Source organism: Lampris incognitus, chromosome 2 (genome assembly GCF_029633865.1).
Source record: "Lampris incognitus isolate fLamInc1 chromosome 2, fLamInc1.hap2, whole genome shotgun sequence".
In the NCBI taxonomy this organism is placed as follows: Eukaryota; Metazoa; Chordata; class Actinopteri; order Lampriformes; family Lampridae; genus Lampris; species Lampris incognitus.
In genome coordinates this window covers 31,969,397-31,993,356 of record NC_079212.1, presented here as the reverse complement: position 1 = coordinate 31,993,356, position 23,960 = coordinate 31,969,397, and the positions used below count along the sequence as shown (strand labels likewise).

Genomic DNA, 23,960 nt, shown 5'->3' with positions numbered 1-23,960 from the left:
GTGTCCCTGATATTCCTAGATGCCACAGGGCTAAAAGAAAGTATATAGTTTAGGCGAACATTGCAGAAAGATGTGTGTTATTGACGGGTTGAAGAGCTCAAGTGACCTCTATATTTGTGAGAAATATCCACAACAGGGCTTGAATGAAAGCTAAGAAGGTCCCCTTTAAAATGATACCAAAGACAATATTATAGAACATTGAAAAATGTCCTGACCATGAGGCTAAACCAGGATATGCACCAGCGTCTAAAATGCAATTTACTTTAGGGGGTGGTTAACTTCATGAGCTGATAACTGTGATACAGCTGCCACTCAGGAATGGTTATCATACCAAAATATAATCTACAGACATGGATCCTTTCAAAAATTATAAGTAAGTTTTGCCACCTTGAGTGTACCGAAATAGGAAATTTTGGGCTCTGGCCCATGGACTAATCAGGAAGGTTCTCAGCCCCGCGGCGGTGAGTCTGAAGCTTCCGGCTTCCTTGAAGACCCGTCCCGTGTTTCATGTGTCTCGGGTTAAGCCTGTCTCCCACAGTCCTCTGATGCCTCCGGCCCCGGCTCCGCCTCCCCCTAAGATCGTGGATGGGCACCCCCAGTGGAAGGTCCACCGGCTGCTGGACGTCCGGCGCTGAGGACGGGGGTTCCAGTATTTGGTGGACTGGGAGGGCTATGGTCCGGAGGAACGTAGCTGGGTCTCCCGCCAGCTCATCCTGGACCCTGGGCTGCTCACTGAGTTCCATCATTGGGGCCGTGCCTATAGTCCCCGGGTCCTATATTCCCCGGGTCCTATGTTCCCCGATCGGGGAACATAGGACCCTTTCGAAAAAAAAGGGTCCCATATTCCCCGTTTTCCCCTAAAAAGGTCCTATAATCCCCGTTGCAATAGACACCGGGGAACATAGGACCCTCTTTTGGAAAAAGGGTCCTATATTCCCCGCTGTTTCCAGGGGAACACAGGACCTTTTTCCAAATAAAGGGTCCTATATTCCCCGCTATTGCCAATCGAGGAACAAACCGGGGAACTTAGAACCCTTTTTGCAAATTATTTCCTTAACGGGTCCAAAATAATAAAAACTTGGGTCATGGCTGAGATGTAGGCTACGACAATCTATTCCTCCGCTGATTAAATTAGGCCGTATTACCATTGTTGGCTGTTGTATATCGCAGGCCACCTTGAGTGCGTATCCAAATTCGGCCTAGGGGAGGCTGTAATTTGCTTTATTGTTATTTCTTACCAATATTTACTGCAGTAGGCCTAGTTAGTTGGCTCTCCGGCTCAGCATGGACAGTCGGCAATCAACGCAAGTTTGTCTTGCAGTAGGCCCGCCTACCAGTATAACCTAGCCATTTCCACCTTCGCTCAAAGTTCAATTTGCACAGCACTGGACACTTCAGCCACTTTCTTGTTACTTTGCAGATCGTTTTCCATATTAAATCACTTGGCAGACTTTCTTTCAAAAAGACTTTAATGATGAACTTTTTAGGCAGAGAACTTAGACCAGGACTTGAAATTTAGGACCAGCACAAAGTATCCATCAACGGGGGCCGCTTACCTTACACAATAGGCTAATTGCCTAATAATAATAATAATATGTGCTTCTCAAAAAACTAAAGGCTTGTGGAGGTGCGAAACCAAAAACATGAATCAAAGACGAACATCAAAGGATGTAAGGTAACACTCACCAAATGGTAAAAAAATAACAGAGGCAGTCCTCTATTTCACCATTTTATTGTTTGGCATCAGTCATTAAGGTTTCTGAAGAAGACCACCCGGCCAAGTTAATGACTGATGCCAAACAATGAAATGGTAAAATAGAGAATTGTGTCTTTTTTTCATTTGATGAGTGCTACCTTACATCCTTTGATGTTCTTCTTTAATAATAATAATAATAATAATAGTAATAGTAATAATATCAATAATAATAATAAATAATACATAATAATAATAATAATTACAGCCTAATAATAATAATGATAATAATAATAATAGCCTAATTATAAAAGAGGCCTAATAACAAATAACAATTGCTGGCATAATACTATCAATAGTAATGCTGATAATAGGCTATTAATAACAAAATGCTTCTAGTAAAAGCTTGGCTGAAAAAGGGTTGGTCTATGGCAGAAGCCCCCCAGAAAAGGCATGGTCTAAAACAAAAATCTCTCTAGGCCTAACTAGCCTAACGTTAAGGCTTTTTTCTTCTTCAAAAAATCCAAATGAGTAGTCCTAGTCCATTAGGCTACTCAACAAAGAGGGGCTAAAACCCTGGATTTGACATTGCCGACGCTGCAGGACCCTTTGCGCATTATAGATCCTTCTGATTGGGACTGTTGGCTCCCTCGCAACTTCTGCAACCACCCCCTGTCGGAATTCTGCACGGTGCACCATTTCTCCGTCAGGGGGATGCACGTGTTCCCCAACATCGTGCACAATAATGTTAGCATCCACGTCCTCCACTTCAGATCTATTTGTGATCAGTGGCACTCTACAGTTTCACCTCCAGCACCTCCATCTAATGGTGTCTTGATTGGTGCGGTGCTTCTGATATCTGAAGTTCTCATGTACCAACACTTTGCCCCCTCGATCACCATCCATAACTATCGCCATTGTTTGTCTTCTTGTAGGCTAGTAAGCACATGACAGTGAGTCCACGAGTTATCACCGATAACAACCGATTGTTGCAAATTGTTGCAAGTTGGCGGGCGGTTTAGACATAGGTGAATTTTGATCATGTGGTTTAGAACGCCAGGAAACTTGGATGCAGATGACCACACATCCTCGACAAGTCTTAAATATTTCCAAACTCGAAATCATGTGTGCATTTGGCTATTTATAAATTATTTTTCGAGCAATATGTGTTTTGTGATTCAGCTTTAGCGTTGTTGATTAGCCTTTCATTCATATTTTGTCAAAAAGGCGTATTCATTAGCCTAGGCCTATGTCCCGTTATTTCTGTAGCATACAGCATCTTAGAATCTTAAGAGACCAGGCACATATTATTATTTTATTGTTATTACCATGCTATATTAGCCTACTTTATAATTATAAATATTTCAATTATCCAATTTTTAGCATTTCTAATATAAGGCTATATTGTTATTATTATTATTATTATCATCATCATCATCATCATCATTATTATTATTAGGCTATTATTATTATCATTATTATTGTCATTATTATTATGTTATTATTATTATCATTACAATTATGATGCTTAAAGGGCCTTACTGAGCAGATGGTTTCTATCTAATATCTGTCAGATGCTTTTCCCAATAAGCTGGTGTGGTTATGATGGGAACGACGGCTTTCTAGCGAACATAGAAGAAGTGGGTCGGAATTGGCCTATTGTCGATATCAGCTAGCTTACGCAGGAGTCTATCCCTGGTACAATGCACTAGACCTCTGGGAGATGGACTGCTGAGGACGGAACACAACACCTATCCTCAGCTCCCAGCACTTCTCGCACAATGTGCTACTCATACGCTGAGTTGGCGGCACCCGGGATCGAACTCACGACCTTGCGATCCATAGGCGAGAGCTCTACCGGCTGAGCTACGCCCGGGTACAATTGCCCAAGGAACACAGGCTTACTATATTACATTCAGACACAGACGAGCCAGCTCACCTACTCGGCGAGGAGCATTTTCCTCGGTAAGTGACACATTTCGCGCATAAATATCAGAGAACTACCGGGGTGGGTTATGCGCCCAAATATAGGCTATAGGCTAATAAGTTGAATTTGTGTAGTGTCGAAAGTTTCCACATACTTTAGCCAACCTGGACTTTGTGAATTCGTTTTTGTGATATAAAAATAGAAATCGTATGATTCATTGTCTTCTTAATAATCTGCCCTAAATAATGCATTATTGAAAATGCACTTTTTGCGCCAAACAGCGTCAAACCTGCTGACCGGGGAACATAGGACCTTTCTTTATAAAAAGGGTCCTATGTTCCCCGGGGGCCCTAGGGGAACATAGGACCCTTTTTATAAAGAAAGGTCCTATGTTCCCCTGCACATACAAAACGGGGAACATAGGACCCTTTTGGGGAAAAGTGGGGAATATAGGGCCCTCTGTATACAAAAAGGTCCGATATTCCCCGGTCTCATACAAAGCGGGGAACATAGGACCCGGGGACTATAGGACCCGGGGACTATAGGGAGGACCCCCTAAACAGCGGGGAATATAGGACCCTTTTTCCAAAAGAGGGTCCTATGTTCCCCGGTGTCTGTTGCAACGGGGATTATAGGACCTTTTTAGGGGAAAACGGGGAATATGGGACCCTTTTTTTTCGAAAGGGTCCTATGTTCCCCGATCGGGGAACATAGGACCCGGGGAATATAGGACCCGGGGACTATAGGCACGGCCCCGCGCCCGTTGTCAGTTAGTGTTGTAACCTCCTCGCTGTAGCGGCTACTCTTCCCTCACGGTCCTTTTCTCTCCGAACTCACCCCAGCCCTTGGTTTATGTTTTAGTATCCTATTTAGTATCCTGCCGTGTTCCCGTTTTTGGATTACCCGCGAGTTTTTCCCCTTGGACTTTCCGTTTCTCTTGTCGCTCATTGCCTCCCTGTGTTTGACTATTTGTACGCGTAAGGAATGAAGTACGCCAGTTTTCGGCTAACCCCATCTCTGTCTGGTGTCGTGCGCTTGGGGTCTTCCACAAACCTTAATAGTTAATACAGACCATTTTCATTCAAGAAAATAAACTTTACAAATTCAAACAGTTAAGATACGAGTTCACGAGGGATTAAAGAAAAATCATATTTGGAAACCATACATTTCTACATAAATCATTATTAAGAACATGCTATTTTGAAAAAGCACAAAAAAGTCTCATGCGCTGATGAAAGTTCAGCATGTATTTGACAAGCTCATCATGAAATGCTATTTATATGTTCATTATTAAATTTGTCTTGCTATTATACAAGAATCTTGGAAATTCGGAAAATATTTCACCTCATGAAGCATTTCAACTTCATGAGCTACAGAAAAGTTAAGAGTGCATGATGTGCATCTTGTGTCAAATGGCTGCTTCTTATATGGCTTTAAAGGGCTGTAATATACACATGTGAAATGCATTTTAAGCTATGTCCGGCTCATATGTGCACAGGTACGTCACATCAAGTTGGGTTCCATGGCAGCCATACCCACTTCAACCTCAGCAGGTTATCAATGAATCCAGTTGGGGCACTGAATCTGTTCACATACCAGACAAATGGCTGTCAAACACACTTCAAGATTAACTGAACATTAACTGAAACGTTCAGTGACTTATAAAAAAAATAAACATTTGAAGTTGTTTTAGCTCCATTACTTTTTCAGATAAGGTGTGTAATTATTGTTTGGTTTGTAATTTAAAAAAGTATTTGACAACCCAATTTGGAAACTTGCAGAAGTACAACTTTTTTGTTGTTGTTGCACTTACTACCCAGATTTGATGTTTTGAAATCTGTCTGTGCAATGTGAGTAATCAGTAGAGATTAATTCAGTGTATGCATGGCAGGTATGGGGTAGGGTATAAATATTTGACCTCTTGCATTACTGTGCTATACACGTAGGAAATGTCACTGTATCAATTGTATATTTTAAGAACATTTTGGAGGTAAGTCCATTTTAATTTGTTTTCATTTCAAATAAACAAAGAAATGATATTGACATAGTAAATTGCTGGTCAAACAGTGAAGATCTCTAGCAATGGATGACTTTCCCCAGTTTTCAGGCATATTTATTGCCTCTTGTGGTCTCTTAAGACACTTTTATCTCTTCCAGCAGGTCGGCAGGGAAGAAGCCCAGCTTGCGTCCAGTGCTGACCTTCAGGTATCCTCCCTTCTCATCTCCTTTCTTCACTACGATCTTAAACATGGATGGAGACAGAAATGGAATTGAGCATCATAGATAATCAAAGGTAATGTTGGTACATTATTATAAGGCCCAGAGATTTAAAAACAGCTGATGTTGGAATGTTACCGATTTCGATGTCAGCATTTACTCTACCACTAATGCACTGGTAATAATGATGCTGAACTTCAAAGGGGTTAGCCTTATTTTCTTCAATAGTTGGTGTTCACGCTGTGAATCCCAGCATTCAATTTGAAACAGACGTGATACTGAATGCACAGAAACCATTCATGTGCTGGTCACAATTTCAACAGTCGCAGACACCAGCAAGATTCCTCAAGTTTATGTATTTTGGAGACAGAAGACTGATCATCAATGTCATCCAACACAGTAATATTGAGCAACCCATATTTACTGTTTAGTTATTACCGTTTAGTTAAACTTAATTAAATGTTTGATAATATTTAGCTCTGTATTTCAGCACCTATGGCTTTCTCTTCCGCATTTCACACGCAAGTTCCTTCTGCGCTTCTTTTTGTGGCACACTTTCCACATTTTCTGTGCGAATGCAACAACATTTGAATATCGCATGGGAACTGGCACCAATGAAAAACAGCATACAGGGGGCAATTACAGAATGCCAATACACTGAATGGCAATTGGTCTAAAAATGCCTGTGGGAAAAAGTACCAAATATGGCTCTTTTTTTTTTAGCATGAAAAAAAAAGACTGTGAACCACTTTAGACAGCAAGGAGACCTAGTGAGATTGTGCCTGAGTGGAGAACCCTGGTAACCCTCCTGCTAGAAACCTATCCGTCCTTCTGAAGCTAGGGCTCTTTGCTGGAAGTGTTCTGTTGCTGGATCTGCACTTTGACCTCTTTGTGGAAAGGAACAAGTGAACATAAAATTCTCCCACAGGAGTCATCTAAGTGTTTCACTGTTATCAACTCAATACTGTGGCAAAGTCTCTAACATTTTCATTAGATCTTAAAGAGGCACTTAATAATTATTTGGATTTTGGCAAAGTCCTTTACGTCACTGTAGCAAAGAACAACTGAGGCACTTTCTTCATAGCAAAGCAACAAGACACATGCATTTATTTACAAGCAATAGCTCAAAATACTATGGCAGAAGAAAAGGCGCAGAAGAAAAAGAGCTATGTTCACAGACATTGTAAAGTAAAATTGTTTTGATATGCATTATTTATTGAATTTAGAATCTGGAAATAACTGCCGTAAAGCAAACGCTATATATATATATATATATATACTGAGAGGCTTCATTCCTGGTGGCAGACAGAATGCGTAGTGAAAATGACACTTCTAGGTAAATGATCTAAATGGCAATTATGTTATTCTCCCATAGTCATCCTACTATGCCAGGGATTCCCAAACATGTGATGCGCACACCCCTTGGGGTGCTCGAGTTGCCTCTACGGGGTGGGCGGGAGGAAAACTGTAATAGAGGTGGTGTAATGATGTAATAATTATACCATTACACTGTATTTTTTTTAAGTGGGAATTTTCACGGAATAAAAACAGGCTGAGCCACCAGCACTGCAATCGAAAATCCTCATGGATCCTCTTTTTGTCCATGTTTTTGTCCACTGTTTCTGAGCATATGCATGTGTTATTCTCTTTGTTCTTTATGTGGTGTGTAACTTTATTGCAATTTGACTGAAATTATTTGTGTTCTAATTTCCGTAACCACTGTTATGGTTAATTGTAATTTAAACTTGATGCAGTTTTTTTTAATGTGGCTGAAAATGTGACTGCATTTTTCCCCATCTTCTCTCATGATAGGCCTATCTGCTTCTGAGCCTGTGCTCAGAACCCTCAGCCATACTCTTTGCTCTTTAGCGGTGCTTTCACACCTCAGCTGTTTGGTCCATTTTAATCTAACCTGGAGCGTTTAACCCCTTTGTGCGATTCGTTTGGGCAGGTGTGAACACAGCAATCGCACTTGGGTGCGGCCCAAACTACTGGACCAAGACCTTGTTGAAGAGGTGGTCTTGATCTGGTTACAGACGAACTCTGCTACGATTCATTTGTGGTATGAACTTGATCCAACCCAACTGCAGGAATCATTGCACATGTGTTGGATTAAACCAGCTCCCGTCACCAGCTGCGCTGTGTATTGTGGGCTGAGAAGGAGCTTTGTCAACACAGAATTGCCGACTGAAGGCAGCATGTCTTCTTCGCATAACATGAAACAACACATTGTTCACGTTGCCTTGAATTGCGTTCAATTGTGCCATTCTGCTCACATATTTTGGCTTGGTATATGGCCCAACCAATGACTGCAATTATGAACAAATGCCAATTCTGCTGATGGTCCATTTTGCATAGCGATCCCAGAAGAAAAACAAACTCTCCTTTCTCCACCACTAACTCCACCAGATGTCTTAACTATGAACAGAGTGACAGTTCCCACGTGGCTTTTGTTGATACATTTTGGTTCACATGAAATTTCGCCATGTGAAACAAACCGAATTTAAGGGACTATGTAACAAAGTAGTAATTCATCTGCTGATTTGGACCAAAGCAAACGAACTACAGGTGTGAAAAGTGGCAGCTTGTGCATAACTTTGTTGCAATTTATTGAAACTTTGTTGCAGTGTAGTTTCAGTTTCATTCGAATGTGAGAGTGCATTGTTGTGATCTCTTGAATATTTTATTGAGTTTTGATTATTTGTGCATGATTAAACTTGATCTTGATACCTTCAATGCAGCTATAAATAGGCCATGTTGGGTTTTTTTGTTGTTTTTTTTGTTGTTTTTTTGAAGTTGTGGGGGATTGGGGTGCATCAACCTGGTCGGGATGTAGTAGGGGGTGCGTTGCCTGAAAGTTTGGGAACCGTTGCACTGTGCAATCAAAATTATTTCAATGACGATAATTTAAAAGTTATCTGGTGCTCCAATTCCTTTCAGAAAAACTAGTGCTGCTTGTCTGCAGTCTGGAACATTTCTTTTTTTCATCTCACACACACACACACACACACACACACACACACACACACACACACACACACACACACACACACACACACACACACACGCTCGCGTGTGCACCTGGTCTTTCTTCAGTGTAATTTGTCCCATCTCACGGTTTCCGACAAAGGAGCGCGTGACCTTATACACTCTCTCTGATGCTCGCACTTTTATGAGGTAGTTTGTGGGGAAGTAGCCTGTCTTCTCACCCATCTTTCCCTGAACACACACACACACACACACACACACACACACACACACACACACACACACACACACACACACACACACACACACACACAAACCTTAGTTCATCCATAGATGAACTTCGATAACATTCAAGAATAGAGTAGAATCTTGCTTGATCCAGTGGGAACAGAGTTGAACATGCAACAATTCATCTTTATTCACAAAGTTATAAACAATAAGTATGAATGTACACAACATGACTGTACAGTATAGATGAATGTGATGTAAAAGTGTTTGAGAGAATTTTTAAAAGTAAGCTCACCCTCCACCACTCTTCATTGGAGTCATCCAGCACTGTGATTCGGTCACCAGGACTGAAGTGAAAAAAAAAACACGTTTATTTTAATCTATCTGCCGTTGACTTTTATTTTAACTGTTGCGTGTCCTGTAGTGAGTTAACATTCACGTGGTTAAATTTGGTGTTGGTCTGATAGATTAAATAACTATCAAGAAAATTTTTTGTGTGGCTCTGGAACCTACTGAAAGTCAAGGTCGTCTTTCTCAATGGCCTTGAAACGGTAGAGGGCTAGGTAGTAGTGGGACTGGGAGAATGTACCCTTACTCTGATGGGGAGGAAAAGTTTGCAATAAAGGATTGTTAGATTTTAAATACAGGGTTTATGATATATGCAGATAATGATATCTTAATCCCATTATGCATGAATCTATTGAGACACATCTTTGAAACCAATGGTACAGTACATACATTGGCCACTTTGCTCAGATTCAGAGAGGATTGTGGGTAGGTAAATGATTACATTTCCCTTGTTTCAGTTCTGCATTCTAAAGAGGATTTTCATAATCTAAAAAGGGAGATTCAATCTCTTTACCCCCACAAAATCACTTGTGCACATATTGCTAATATGTTTAATTCCTCTACCTTTTCATCTGCTTTGTCGCCGCCTTTTTCCTTCTTGTCTTCTGGCTTTCCTGTTTAGACAGCAAGGATAAGTTTGGTATCCTGGCTTCATAAGCAAAAGGCTATTGTAGTTTTTCATCCTGTGCAGCCCAGAATCACATTCATTACTGGGTGATAAACCCATGAATCCCGCACCACGGGCGACTATGTTAACCAGTCGACTAAAGGGGCTGACCCATTAGCCAAGGGCTAGCAAGTCTATTTATCCGTGCACATTATACACCATTAACAATTATACTGCTCAAACTGACAAACTGCTAGATACTACTGAATTTCCAATAGATACAATGTGGTGTTGTGACATGAATTGTAAAAATGAACAATATGGCAGAGACCTATATTCTATGTATGATACTATTGTTGAATCTCAATGTTGCTAATAAGTCTTTTTATAAATCTAAGAATAAGGAGCATAATATTAAACCTGGCTTGAATGAATATGTGGCTGAGCTACATGGTGCAGCTAGAGAAGCCTTTAAAATATGGGCAGAGTCAGGAAGGATGAGTCAGGGTCCCTTCTTTGAGCACAAAAAAACATACTAATGGTAGATTTAAATATGCTCTCTGCTTCATTGAAAGTAATGAGGGGACAATTATGAGTGATTCACTTGCTAGGAAGCTGCGAAAAAATAGCTACTATGACTTCTGGAAAGAGGTCAGCATTATAAACAAATTTAAAATGTCCTTACCATCTAATATTGATGGAGTATGTGGCTCAGATAATATTGCTGAATGTGGTGACAGTGCTATTATGACCTATTCAGCTGTGTTAAACATGACACATGTTTGGTTGATAATGTTGACTCCACTGAGAACTTGGTAGTTAGGCCGGAGGAAATACACCATGCTATCATGAAGTTAGATGACAATAAGGCATGTGGTATGGATTATATCACTGCTGAACACGGCAGTCAAAAGCTTGTTTCCCTTCTTTCTGTATGTCTTACTGGATTTTTTCATTCATGGTATGTTACCAGTTTCCACACTATCAGTGTTACTTGTGCTGGTTATCAAAGATAAAGCTGGTAAATTAAATAGCAAGGATAATTACAGACCTATTGCTCTAGTGAGCATCCTTTCTAAAGTGTTGGAGAGATTTTTGTTGAACAGGCTAGAAACGTATATTCTTACCAATGATAATCAATTTGGTTTTAAGCTTAAACATGGCACAGATATGTGTATTTTTGCCCTAAAGGAAATGGTAGCTAAATACAAAAGCCAAAACTTTACCGTGTTTATGTTTTTTATAGAAGCCTCATAAGCATTTGATAGAATTAATCACGAGAAATTATTTTTAAAAAATGTGCCAAAGAGGTGGTCCCAAGGTAATACTCAGAATTTTAGTTTTCTGGTATGTTCATTAGACTATGCAGGTTAAATGGGGCAATGCTGCATCTGCTCTTTTTTATATTAGCAATGGGGTCAGACAGGGTGGGATTTTATATCCTTTCTTGTTCACTGTGTGAATGGATGACTCGTCGAAGCAGCTGAATTGGTATAAAACTGGCTGTGTTATCAGAAATACTGTTGTTAGCCATCTTATGGTTGTTTTCTCTCCATGTAGTGCTGGGTTACAAGTTATTGAAAATATGTTCCCAGTATGGTGCCGAATTTGACATCCAATGCAATGCCAAAAAAGAACAATATTATGATTATAAGATGTAAAGAGGATACAAAATTCGTTTTTCCCGATTTTTATCTGGGTAATAATGCTCTAAAGGTGTGTAATGAGGGTAAATATCTTGGTCACTATATTGATCACTAAATTACAATGTTGCAAATTGTATGCCCAGGCTAACATGTTGATACATCTCAATCGATGTCAAAGCCTCACTGTTCAGAGCTTTTTGTACACATCTGCTCCCTCATGGGGTAGTTACAGAAAAGGAAGTATGCAGAGACTTAAAGCGGCATATAATGATCCTATGCAGCTATTGCTTCATGTACCAAGATATTACAGTACTAGCCAGATGTTAGTTAATATCGGTATACCTACCTGTCAAGCACTGTTAAGAAACATCAATACATTTGTGTGCCATCTAGACAAGTTGGAGAATAATGTTATTCTGGTTTTAACCAACCCTGTAAAGAGTTATACTCATTTCTCATCAAATATGTGGCGACATTGGCACAAGAGCCTCTATGTGAATTATTAGATGGACAAATGTTTTTGCCCCTGTAATATTATTTATGTTCTATGTATATGTCCTTGTCTTGTACTGTTTATTTCCTTTTTGATATGAACCTGTACTAAGATGAGTTTGGAATAGAAGTTGAGTTGAAATTGAATTGCTTCTCTTTTCAGTACCATATCAAATACTCCATATCTCCTTCTGAACTTAGTAAATGTCTATATTGTGCCCCAAAAATGTGATTACTGCCATTGGTGTCTGTGCTCCATACCTTCTCCTCCCTCCTCATTTTCCTTTGGCTGTTGGTTCTCCTCTTCCTCCTCCTCCATCATCATCATCATCTGGAGGAGAGATGTGAACGTTAGCGCTGTGCATTCTAATGTTGTGTATGTAGACCACCCAGTAAATCTGTTCAAAATACTGCCATTATCGCACAGTTTCTTTTGTTTATGGTATGAGGCAAATTTAGTTAGTAGTTGTTTTCCTAGGGACATTTGCTGCTATTATTTTATTAGAACTATATTAAACACTCACATTTTTCTTGTCATTGTCATTCTTTTTGCGTTCTTTATTTGCCATGATGACCCCTACCCGCAGTGTGTCGAACACAGGGTCGTTCCGGTTGGGGTTGTCTGGGCCAGACAATAACACAGACAGGTTCATTTTTACTGACAGTTAAGATGATAGGAGTCTCTCTCTCTCTCTTGCTCTCTCGCTGTCACTCTCACTCTCTCGCTCTCTCTCTGTCAATGGTCATGGACTGCATTTATATAGTGCTTTTTCCCATAAATTAGCAGCAGTGTCATAATGAGGATAATATTGCAATATGTGTTTTCCTTAGGTTGATAGAAATGTGTGCTGTAAATTATAACAAGGAAAGTGAAATTTAACTCATCATAAAAGCTAATATTTCCAACAAAAGTAGCTCCAGTAACAAATAATTTGGCAAATAGATCCATAAATTGGTTGTTTTAATTGCAATTTGGGACCCAAAATGGCCCCTAGTTTTGGTTCCCACTTGACAAGATTTTTTTTTTAATCCTGTTTTCCCTTGTTTCTATTTCATCCCACAAGATATGTATGACACCAGGGTTAGATCTGTCCCCATATTGTCCACATTGATCTCACTTGGATCAGGTTGGTCGCTGCTGTACAGTGGGGAGCTGTAGGCCCTTCTGAAGCCGGGGGGCTGTAGAAACAGAGAAAAACAACAGCGGTTCAAGAATGCAGGCACCATGTCATTGTCTTTTTAGATTAAACAGAAACTGTGCTTGGGAACTTTTGAAAATATAAATACTTATAGTTTAAATGTTTGTTTTACTCAGAATCAATGTTAAAAGGGCCATACACATTTTTATAGTCTCTAAAATTGTATGCTTTGGAAATAAGGCAAGATACTCCATTAGCAAAGGAAAATTTCTCACAATTTTGCCAAAGCACTTCTGGAACTCGACATAGGACTGGCATGCGTGGTGGATGTTGGTCTTGCAGTTTTTACACCTCAAGGCAAACTTGTTGTTCACTGATGGGTTAGAAAAGGCACAGTTTAAATTATCAGGATTCAAATGCCCATGTAGCATTCAAAAACCACTCAGTCTGCCCCCCCACCCCCATGTAATTTCTTTTTGTATTTGATTTCAGCATATGAGATTTGTTTCCATTAGATTGAATGACCTTTATGGGAAGCGTGAGTCATAGCAACAGCTTATATAGGATACAGCTTTAAAAAATAAGATATCAATCAAAAATGGGGCATATATGAAATGTAACACAGTTGACAATAACACTAGAACATATCAAATTAATATCAATCCATCCATCCATTTTCTTCCTGCTTGTGCAATCAGTGTCAAGGACATGGAACATGGAAATATATGAAGGTCCTGAGAACAACAGAACATATTCTACTGAGGCAGAAATATGTATAAAAACGTGAAAAACTGAACAAAATGAAAAAGAACGAGTTTTCAATACTTATAGTAAATGGGAAATCAAGAATATTATAATGTGAATTTACTTCATATGTAGAATATGTTATATTTACAGTAACGGGTCAAGATGTGTTGATGTCTTTATGCATACTCAATAATCCAGGTAAGAAAATCCAAGAAGGTTGAATCAGTTCATCTGGACTGACTAGGAGTCATCAGGATGCTGTACCACTGAGCAGACAACGTCCCCACTGACACAGCGGTGGGGGAAGGGGAGAAATCCCACATTAAACAGGCCCTGGTTAAGGGTGGTTATCCTAACTGGGTGTTTGTTAAAGCCAGGAAGATGCCCAAACAGTGCGTTTCAGCTTCATTTGGGGTTAGCAATGGTCTCAGACAAGGGGGAATTCTGTCTCCAGTTCTCTACAATCCATATATTGATGATTTTTCCAAGCATTTGAAAGCCTGTAACACTGAGTGCATGATTGGTGTATGGTATAGAGCATGATATCAAATACAATGCTAGTAAAAGTGTTGTCATGATCTGCAGAACCAAAGAGGACAATTATCTAAGATTTCCTAATTTTAAATTTTCTGATGATAATCTTGGGGTGTGTAATAAGGTGAAATATCTTAGACATTATATTACTGAACAATTGACAGATGATGATGATATTTATAGGCAATACGGAATGATATATGCACAAGCAAACACTCACGCAAGTTTGGTATATATTCAGGTAGCATGGAGGTCTATTCTGTTGCCTCCCAACAGGGATCACGTGGATTGAATCCCTGTGTTACCTCCTGCTTGGTTGGGTGTCTTCCAGCTGAATCCTGTTATCTGAAGTAAGTCAGGTCCCCCATGTGGATAAATTCCAAATGAGCCGATAACATTTTTTCAGGGTAAAGGATTTGTTGTTCCTGAATGTTGTAAATTATACACTAGGGGCATCTGGGTTGTGTAGCGGTCTATTCAATTGTCTACCAGCACGGGGATTGCCGGTTCGAATCCTTGTGTTACATCCGGCTTGGCCGGGCATCCCTACAGACACAATTGGCCTAGTCTGTGGGTGGGAAGCCAGATCTGGGTATGTTTCAATTCAATTTATTGTCATTAAAAACAATGTGCAGGCACATGTTAAAAATTAAATGAAGACTGTGGCTTCACCAAACAGTGCAAGACAGACATAGACAAACACAGCAAACACAATATAAGATATATACACAGATGACGACCAAAAGCTAAAAATAAGTTAGAAAAAAAAGAGCATGAGTACAAAATATTTAAAAATATCCACCGACATTCAGTGGGTAGCCAGGTTTAGGTGAGCAACAGCCTGGGGAAAGAAGCTGTTTTTGAGCCTGGTGGTGTGGGCTCTGAGGCTTCTGTAGCGCCTCCCAGAGTGCAGGGGGGAGAACAGTCCATGGTTGGGGTGGGTGGAATCCCTTCTGATGCTGAGATTCCTTCGAAGGCAGCGTTTGTGATAAATGTCTTTTATGGCTGGGAGCTGGGTACCGGTGATATGCTGGGCCGCCTTGACGAGCTTTCTGGTCTACTGATGTGCAGTTGCCGTACCACACTGAGATGCAGCTGGTAAGGATGCTCTCTGTGGTGCCGTGGTAGAAGTTGGTGAGAATTTTGGGGGATAGACGGATGCTCCTTAGCCTCCTCAGGAAACGCAGGCGTTGTTTGGCCTTTTTCACAAGGGCCTGGGTGTTTGATATCCAGGAAAGTTCCTCACTGATGTGGACTCCAAGGAATTTAAAGCTGGAGACATGCTCCACTGCCCCCCCATTGATGTGTACGGGGGAGTGGCTGCAGCTTCTAGACCTCCTGAAGTCCACAATCAGCTCCTTCGTCTTCTGCACATTGAGAACAAGATTGTTGGTGGTGCACCATGATGTGAGGTGCTGAATCTCGTCCCTGTAGACCGTCTCATCATTGTTAAAGGAGAAGAAGAAAAAGAAGCAGAAGAAAATAGACCGTAAAGAAGACAAGTTAAGAATAAGTTTAGAGTTTTTTGTTGATATTTTGGTTAGTATAGTTCAAGTGTAGTTGCCATCCATTCTCTTGGCCACCCTTCGTCGTTGTCTGCGTTCATTTCTTATGTGAATACATTAATTGTAAAGTGCTTTGAGTGGCTGTTGCAGCTAGAAAAGCGCTATATAAAATGCAACTTGATTGATTGTTGATGATACGGCCAATGACTGTGGTGTCATCCATAAACTTAACTATTACATTTGAAGGGTGAGTTGGCAGGCAGTCATGAGTAAAGAGGGAGAAAAGGAGGAAGCTCAGGACACAGCCTTGAGGGGTACCTGTGCTGAGGGTCAGGGTGGAGGAGGTGTGGTCACCTAACCTAACAGATTGAGGCCTGTTGGTCAGGAAGTCCAGGGTCCAGTTACAGAGGGAGGGATTGAGGCCAAGGGAGAGGAGTTTGGTGGTTAGTTTGGCGGGGATGATAGTGTTGAAGGCAGAGCTATAATCTATGAATGACATCCGGATGTATGTGTTGTTAAGTTCAAGGTTGGTCAGAGCAAAGTGCGGGGCAGTGGCAATGGCATCCTCCATAGACCTTTTCGGATGGTAGGCGAACTGATGTAGGTCAAATGTGGGGGGGATAGTGTTTTTGATGTGAGCCAGAACCAGTCTCTCAAAGCACTTCATGGCAATGGGGGTGAGTGCTATGGGTCGGTAGTCATTCAGACATGTGGGTGTTGATTTCTTGGGGACAGGAATAATAGAGGGGGTCTTAAAGCATGCTGTAACTATGGATTGGGACAGTGAGAGGTTAAATATAGTCGTGAAGACCTCAGCCAGCTGGTCGAAGCATTCCCGGAGGACCCGACCCGGTATGCCATCCAGTCCGGTGTCCTTCCGTGTGGTCACTCTGTGCAGTGATTCTCTGACCTCTGCAATCGATAGAGTGAGCACCTGCTTTTCTGGGTGGCTGGGGATTTTTGTGACTGGGTCAGTATTGTCCTTGTCGAAGCGGGTGTAGAAATTATTCAGCTCGTCTGGCAGGGAGGCATCATAGACCATGGGACTGCTATTGAAGCTTTTGTAGCCTGTGATAGACTGAATGCCTTGCCACATTCACTGGGACTTGGAGTTATTGTGAAAGTGGTCCTCTATTCATAGGGAACAGTTATGTTTTGCTGTTCTGATGCCCTTTTTGAGGTTGGATCTGGCTGTGCTGTAGGCCTCGTAGTTACCTGACTTGAACGCTTTCAGCAGCTGCCGGACCTCACTGGTCATCTAGGGTTTCTGGTTTGGAAAGGTGTGGATTGATTTTTTTTGTTGTTGTAACACTCTCAGTGAAAAAGTTAATGTAGGATAGTACGGCAGATGTCTGTTCATTAATGTCTTTATGGGAGCCATGGGTAGCTGAATGTGTAAAAATAATCCAGTCTGTGTTGTCAAAACAGTCCTGGAGTTCAGAGACTGCTCCCTCTGGCCAGACAGTGATTGTTTTTACTGGTGGCTTGATCCGTACATATGTGTCCTGGTTGCTGCAGTAGCGCCTCCTCTGGTCAGTTGGGGCACCTGTTCGGGGGGGGAGGGGGGAAACTGGGGGGAATAGTGTGATCCTCCCATGCGCTACATCCTCCTGGCGAAACTCCTCAGTCAGGTGAAAAGGAGTGGCTGGCGACTCCACATGTATCGGAGGAGACGTGGTAGTCTGCAGCCCTCCCCGGATTGGCAGAGGGAGTGGAGCAGCAACCAGGACAGCTCAGAAGAGTTGGGTAATTGGCCGGATACAACTGGGGAGAAAAAGGGAGAACCCCCCCCCCCCCAAAAAAGAGGTCTCTCTTCAGCGCATATTGTACACTTTATACTGCACACCTGTGGTCAAAACACAAAAAAACAAGCTTACAGAGACTTCGAGTTGCTTATAATAATGCAACGAGAATACTACTAAAAAGACCTAGTGTAGTGCAAGTGAAATGTTTTGTGGCTGCAGGAGCCAGTACTTTTCAGGCTGTTCTAAGAAATCTCATGTATAAATTTATTTGCCAGCTCAGTGACTCTGGTAATGTAATCATCATGAGTTTAACTAATATAAGATTCAGTGCCACACGCTACCTATCCCGGCAGTGGGACCATTGGTATAGCTGCATCCTTGTAAGACACTGATTTGTTCCTTTTATGTTATTTTATTGTGTTTACTCTATGTATTGTCTTGGGTTTATCTTTTACCAATGGTTCTTATCTTTTATGGCTTCTTTTTTTTTTTAACCATGTCTTTGTCTGTTATGGACCCTGAGTCTGCAATAAAGTTTTGAGTTGAGTGCACCAGCCGATCGAAGAGAGGAGAGGAGAAGGACAACAGCTGCCTAAGCATAAACCAGTGGTGATTCCGTATGTGGTGGAAATGTTGAAAAAGATGAGACTTGTATTTTCTAAACACCGCGTCTCATTCGCTTTCAAACCCCAAAATACGCTGCGCCAGATGTTGGTCCACCCCAAGGATTGGGTCCCCTGGCACAAACGGAGCAATATAGTGTACACTTTTAAGTGCCAGGAGGATTGCCGTGACTTGTACATTAGGGAAACAGATGCTGGCCAAGAGGATGGCACAACACAGGAGAGCTAACGCATCAGGCCAGGAACCCACAGGACTCTACACCCATCTACAGGCCAGTGGCCACCCTTTCAAGGATGAGGATGTGCACACCTTTGATAGGGAGGAACACTGGTTTGAACGGGGAGTCCAAGACACCAACTATGTTAAGAAAACCAGGGGGCTAAGAGTACATCTGTCACCATTGTACAATGCTATGATTGCAAACATTCTCAAATCCTCTGTGAATAGTACACATGCCCATTGAAACTTTAGTTAATGGTCACACCCCTGTTTGTATATGAAACCTATCATTGTTTTCAGTCGTTATGCAACTGTATTGTTTATAAGGGTGGGGATACCTGCAGCCAGTTTAGACTGAAGAGGTCACTTAGATGAGTGATGAAGCGTATCTGTCAATAAACGCTGTATCCAGATGAACTGATTCAACTTGCTTTGAAGATTTGTTAATGTGATTTTGTCTGGTATAGTTTTCCTGAATTCCCCGATTGTTAATTTTCCAATTGCACAATGCACATTCAATATAATCACTAAACATGTTCTCCATATGCATGTTCACCTGCTTAGTGCAATGATTCATTCAGAAACATTTTTCTGTGGAGGTGAATAGCTCTCTCACCCAGCTTAAACAAATCTTAAACTGCTGCTTTAATTACGGCTACTGAAGATAAGTTCATCAGGGTTTTAGCTGCTCTTGAAAGGATAGTCCACCCAAACTATCCCCTGCCAATGGAGACTCAGGTGTATTGTATTTTTTAATATTGCTAACTTTTTCTATTTCAAGATGCATTGGGCAATACATACGGACTATCATGCGAGCACAGACGTCACAGAATTTGGGTTTCTTGCAATAGTGGTCCTTGAACTTGTGAGGTTTGTCATTGACCAAGACAACAGGGTCTGATGGAAACTCTGGTTCCTTCTCCTCCACCTCCACCTCCTCTTCATATATGAAGTAGATCTGTAGACACACAGGACAGAATCTTAATCATTTAAGACTATAATTCCCAGTCAACTTTTTTATGCAATCCAAATGAACATTTTCAGTTGTGTGTGTGTGTGTGTGTGTGTGTGTGTGTGTGTGTGTGTGTGTGTGTGTGTGTGTGTGTGTGCGTGTGTGTGTGTGTGCGTGTGCGTGCGTGCATGCTGCGTGTGCATGTGTGTGTGTGAGAGAGATAGAAGTGATTAGATGCAATGTGTATGGGATGGCAGACAGTTAAATACATATGTGTTATGGCAATTGGTGTATGTTCATATGTTTATGTTTTGTTAATATGGCCCTAAATTTGCCTTAAAACTGTGCCTGGGTACCATGGTCTTTAGTTAAATCTACAGTCCTGCAGATATATGCACCAACAAATACGCCTTTTAATTCTATCACTGGCATAATGAAGACAACAGCTAATCCACAAATGTTCAAAGTATGATTATGGACTCGCCATGACATCCAAAATGTGGAAGAATAAGGCAGGTTGTGGGGAGTTTGAAGAAAAAGCAAAGTTTTGGTGGCTATCAGGCAGATGTGGCAAACAAAACTTGAAGAAGACCTTGACCAAAAGACATCAAAACTCACATTTAACCATGTTTTTTTTTTCTTCTGTCCAGCAGTGGGCAAGGGGCTGAAATAACAGCACTGGCAATTGGCTATAGCCAGTGTCACCGTAGCTGTCAGTAAGATAAGCAAGACAATAAGGGTTGTAATGTTAAAGTGTCTACATCTAATCTTATAGACTGTTGTTTTTTTCCTCAAGTCTCTCCCTCTCTAAACCCTTTGTTACTCTTGTTTCACTACATCACCATGTTAAACCATGTTGTCGAGAGGTTGTGTTTAAAATTGTTAGTTCTGAAAACTAATGTAGGACACCAGATCAAAGTAGCTACCCCTACACTGCTTAGTTTGCTTTAATCATTATTGATTTGACAGATTCACAGAGCTTACAAAATTAGCATAAGCGCTGCTCAGCCTCAGCACTTTGATATTGTACTCCGTAAAGAGCGAGAACAGACAGTCTCTGATCTAATTAAAACTACAGTAAGCTATCCCACACAGACCAGCCAGCGGCATCACTCTGTCCCGCTAGGACAAAGTCTGGAAATGCTTAATTCCAGGCTCATGTAAATCTAATTGGTGCTGTACTGTATTTGGGTAGTTACAGCTGGTGGCTATTTTAAACCGCTTAGGAGGGTTGCTGCGTGTCCAGTGCTGACAGGTTGACATGACCCTGTCACTCACAGTATCCCCTTCCTCCCTCACGACATTGTCTGGGGCCGGAGGGTTGTCATGGATATCCACAGAGTTCTTGTCATCCTCCCTGTCACACACACAGATAAAGAAAACTCATTAAAAAAGATCATCAAGATCAAATTAATCAACTTGATTATTCGACAACGCTGACTATACGACTCTGTAACAGATAACTTTATGTATGAAGGACATGCTTTGTACACTGATCTCGGTGTACTCTCCACAACCAACACTTCAAAAAGGTTGAATGCAAATTTCTTTTATACATTTTGTCTTCAGAATAGAAGCTTGTAGAAGATAATGTTTCTGAATGTGGAAAAATGAGAGATGGGAATTTGATCATTCTGTTTGTCAACAGTCTGTTCTTTTCGAGCTGGACTCATGCAATATGAACCTCACAAGAGCTGCAGAGCGGGACTGAAAGTGTTGGTAAGGAGGTGGCAGTGGGAGTAACGCCAACATTCTTTGAGTTGTGCTAAAGTTACATCCCTGTGGAAAATGTATTGATTTCAGGAATAATACTGCGACTATACTCACTGGTCCATGTTGGAGTGTAGACACTTTTGCTACAGTCCTACCTAAACAGAGAAAATAAACATTAACTCTTTTCTGAAATAATCTTTCTTTGCAGAATCATCAGTTAGTATGAAGGCTACATCGAGACAAGATTTGCAACAGTTTGGCTGCTCCATGTCTCACCTCGTCTGAGGTTTTCTGGGACAAACAACAATGGTGAAAAAATACTTTTTTTTTTTTTTACAACAACGTTGGTACCTCATGAATTCAGCAGATCTAGTAGGGAACATCATCTGCCCCATAGTGCTGATTTTGCATATTACAAATCCCCTGTCACTGGCTTCCCTGTTTTGTCTCCTTTAATTCAAACAATAGTTAAATTAAATGTCTTTTATGGTTGCTATTTTGTCTCCCATGGCTAACAAAGTCATTGGGCAACATATATCCAGAGGTATCTTAAAAAATATATTAAAAAAATATGTGATGAAAATAGCTTTAACTACAAATTAGATGCTACTAAACCTTTTGAGTTATTTTTCTTTTTATTTGGAAAAAATGTTTCCTTTAATAAGTTTTTGTCACATCCTTTTCACGTCTACATAGAAATGTCAACAACCAAAACATATTGTCACGCAACAGAATGACAGAATCTTGATATTCACTGCAGATAGGAAATGAAACACACACACACACACACACTCATGAGTGTTCACATGCTGACATACACTTGGACACACAACACCTCAGGTGAATATTTGTGCTTGTGTGGACATATATAGTACATTTTATACACAAATATGGTCACCAATGTATCTATGCTTACGCAGGCAGAGTGGCACATATACCTCCCCCACCACATACACACGACTGCACTTGTCAGTTTGACTCTACTATTCTCGGGTAGTGTAATTCAATCTCATCACAGCTAAATTTGGGTGCCCTTGCCAGTATAGGCAAGAATGAAGAAATTCTGGAAATATGTTAGCAGTGTCAATACAATTTTTTTTTTTAAAAAGTCCGCTTCTGTGAATTTCTGTAGGCTTCATGCACTTTTGGTCAAATGAATATCAAAGTGGAATTTAAAACATATTTAAGGCACAACACGAATAAAAAGCCGAATAAGATGACTATTACCCCCCCGTCACGCATACATGCAAACACTCTACTACAGCAAAATCGGTATAAGCACAAACCCAGCCAGTTCAGAAGAGCTTGTATTAATGAACCTCTCTGCCAATGAAATCTTCCCCCTTAGCCGACGGCTGAAGTCTGTTATAAGCCTTAGAGTCCACCAGGCCAGTCAACCAACTTGCCTCCTCACTTAAGGCCTTTTGGAACGTCCACTTCAGCAGTCTCTTAATCTGGGTCCTTTTCAGATGTATTCCCTCTAAGTGATTTCCAAAGGGATTTTCAATCTGTGAATGTGTGTATGTAAGTGTGTGTGTTTGTCTGTGACTGTGTGAGTGTATTTTGTGAGAGAGTGTGTGTGTATGTGTGCACACTGCTGGATACCCAGGCGTCAAAGTGACTGTTTGAGACAGCTGGGGACCTCAGACTGAGCACCGATGACGAGGGGAAATCAGATACTTTCTCACACACACACACACACGCACACACGCACACACACACACACACACACACACACACACACACACACACACACACACGCACGCACACACAAATACACACTTCTTTTCCCCTTGGTCCCCATTCATGTGGAAACAACAGAAACACACACATGCATGCATGCACACACTGCTCACTGTCCTTGCCACGTAACACCCGGCAGAATTCTCATAAGAACAGAATGCAAGGCTATAGAAGTGTACACATGGACATGCTGTGTCACCTGTGTTTTTAACATTTGTATCCCAGAATTCCCCTCACTGACAAAGGTGGTCTGAAATAGATGTGTACATGAGTTCTTGTGTGTGTTAATGTGACTGTGCGTCTGGCTTTGCTTCTGTCTGCATTGGTTTTTTAGCATATGTGAGGCCATGAACTCTGGCAGGGCTATTACAGAGGCCCACACTGACCTTCACTACAGCATGAATTTTCTGTCTGGTTGGTTCATTTCAGTTACTTCCTTGAATAAAAAGATCTTGAAGTGTAAGTATCTAGTTAAGGAGAATTTTATGAGGTACATTTGAAGACAAAATAGAAACAACGGTGAGATATATTTCTTCCTTTTTCATCTTATTTTCAAATGATTCAAATTTATTTAGGTATAGTAAATAATAAACAAAAGCCCTAAGCAATACGATAGGTTGAATTGTGGTTATTGTAGTATAAAAGATTAATCCATGGTTTTGTATTACATATTTTATTAACACAAATTGCAATAATTAACTGTCAACATTTGAGTTATTTGGGCACACATGTACTTCTAACAGGTACAATGTGGAACACACGATTCGACCATACTGCTATTATAGAGAGACATCTGGCCCAGGCCAATTATTATTCCTACTATTATTTTTTTCATTATCATGTCCTTTATCAAGGAGCTCGAGACTGATGTCTGGAACGCCACAAAGGTCCCG

At 40.9% G+C, this 23,960-nt stretch overlaps 1 protein-coding gene across 2 annotated transcripts; it reads right to left on the bottom strand.

Moving 5' to 3' along the window:
- Positions 1-4,757: 4,757 nt before the first annotated feature.
- Positions 4,758-22,911, bottom strand: LOC130107805 (SH3 and cysteine-rich domain-containing protein 3-like). Of its 2 annotated transcripts, none has more exons than XM_056274565.1 (13): positions 22,644-22,911; positions 21,439-21,479; positions 20,890-20,968; positions 19,461-19,617; positions 13,561-13,658; positions 13,265-13,325; positions 12,671-12,768; positions 12,408-12,477; positions 9,966-10,015; positions 9,567-9,649; positions 9,349-9,400; positions 8,919-9,056; positions 4,758-5,861 (listed from the first exon to the last, which is right to left on the bottom strand). In XM_056274565.1, the coding sequence occupies exons 2-13, from the start codon at positions 21,444-21,446 to the stop codon at positions 5,754-5,756; spliced, it is 1,002 nt and encodes a 333-aa protein (XP_056130540.1). In that variant the 5' UTR covers positions 21,447-21,479; positions 22,644-22,911; the 3' UTR covers positions 4,758-5,753. The 2 variants fall into 2 exon arrangements, with proteins under 2 accessions (XP_056130540.1, XP_056130541.1); XM_056274566.1 differs by having other exon boundaries at positions 21,439-21,475; positions 22,727-22,911.
- Between the last annotated feature and the right edge of the window lie 1,049 nt (positions 22,912-23,960).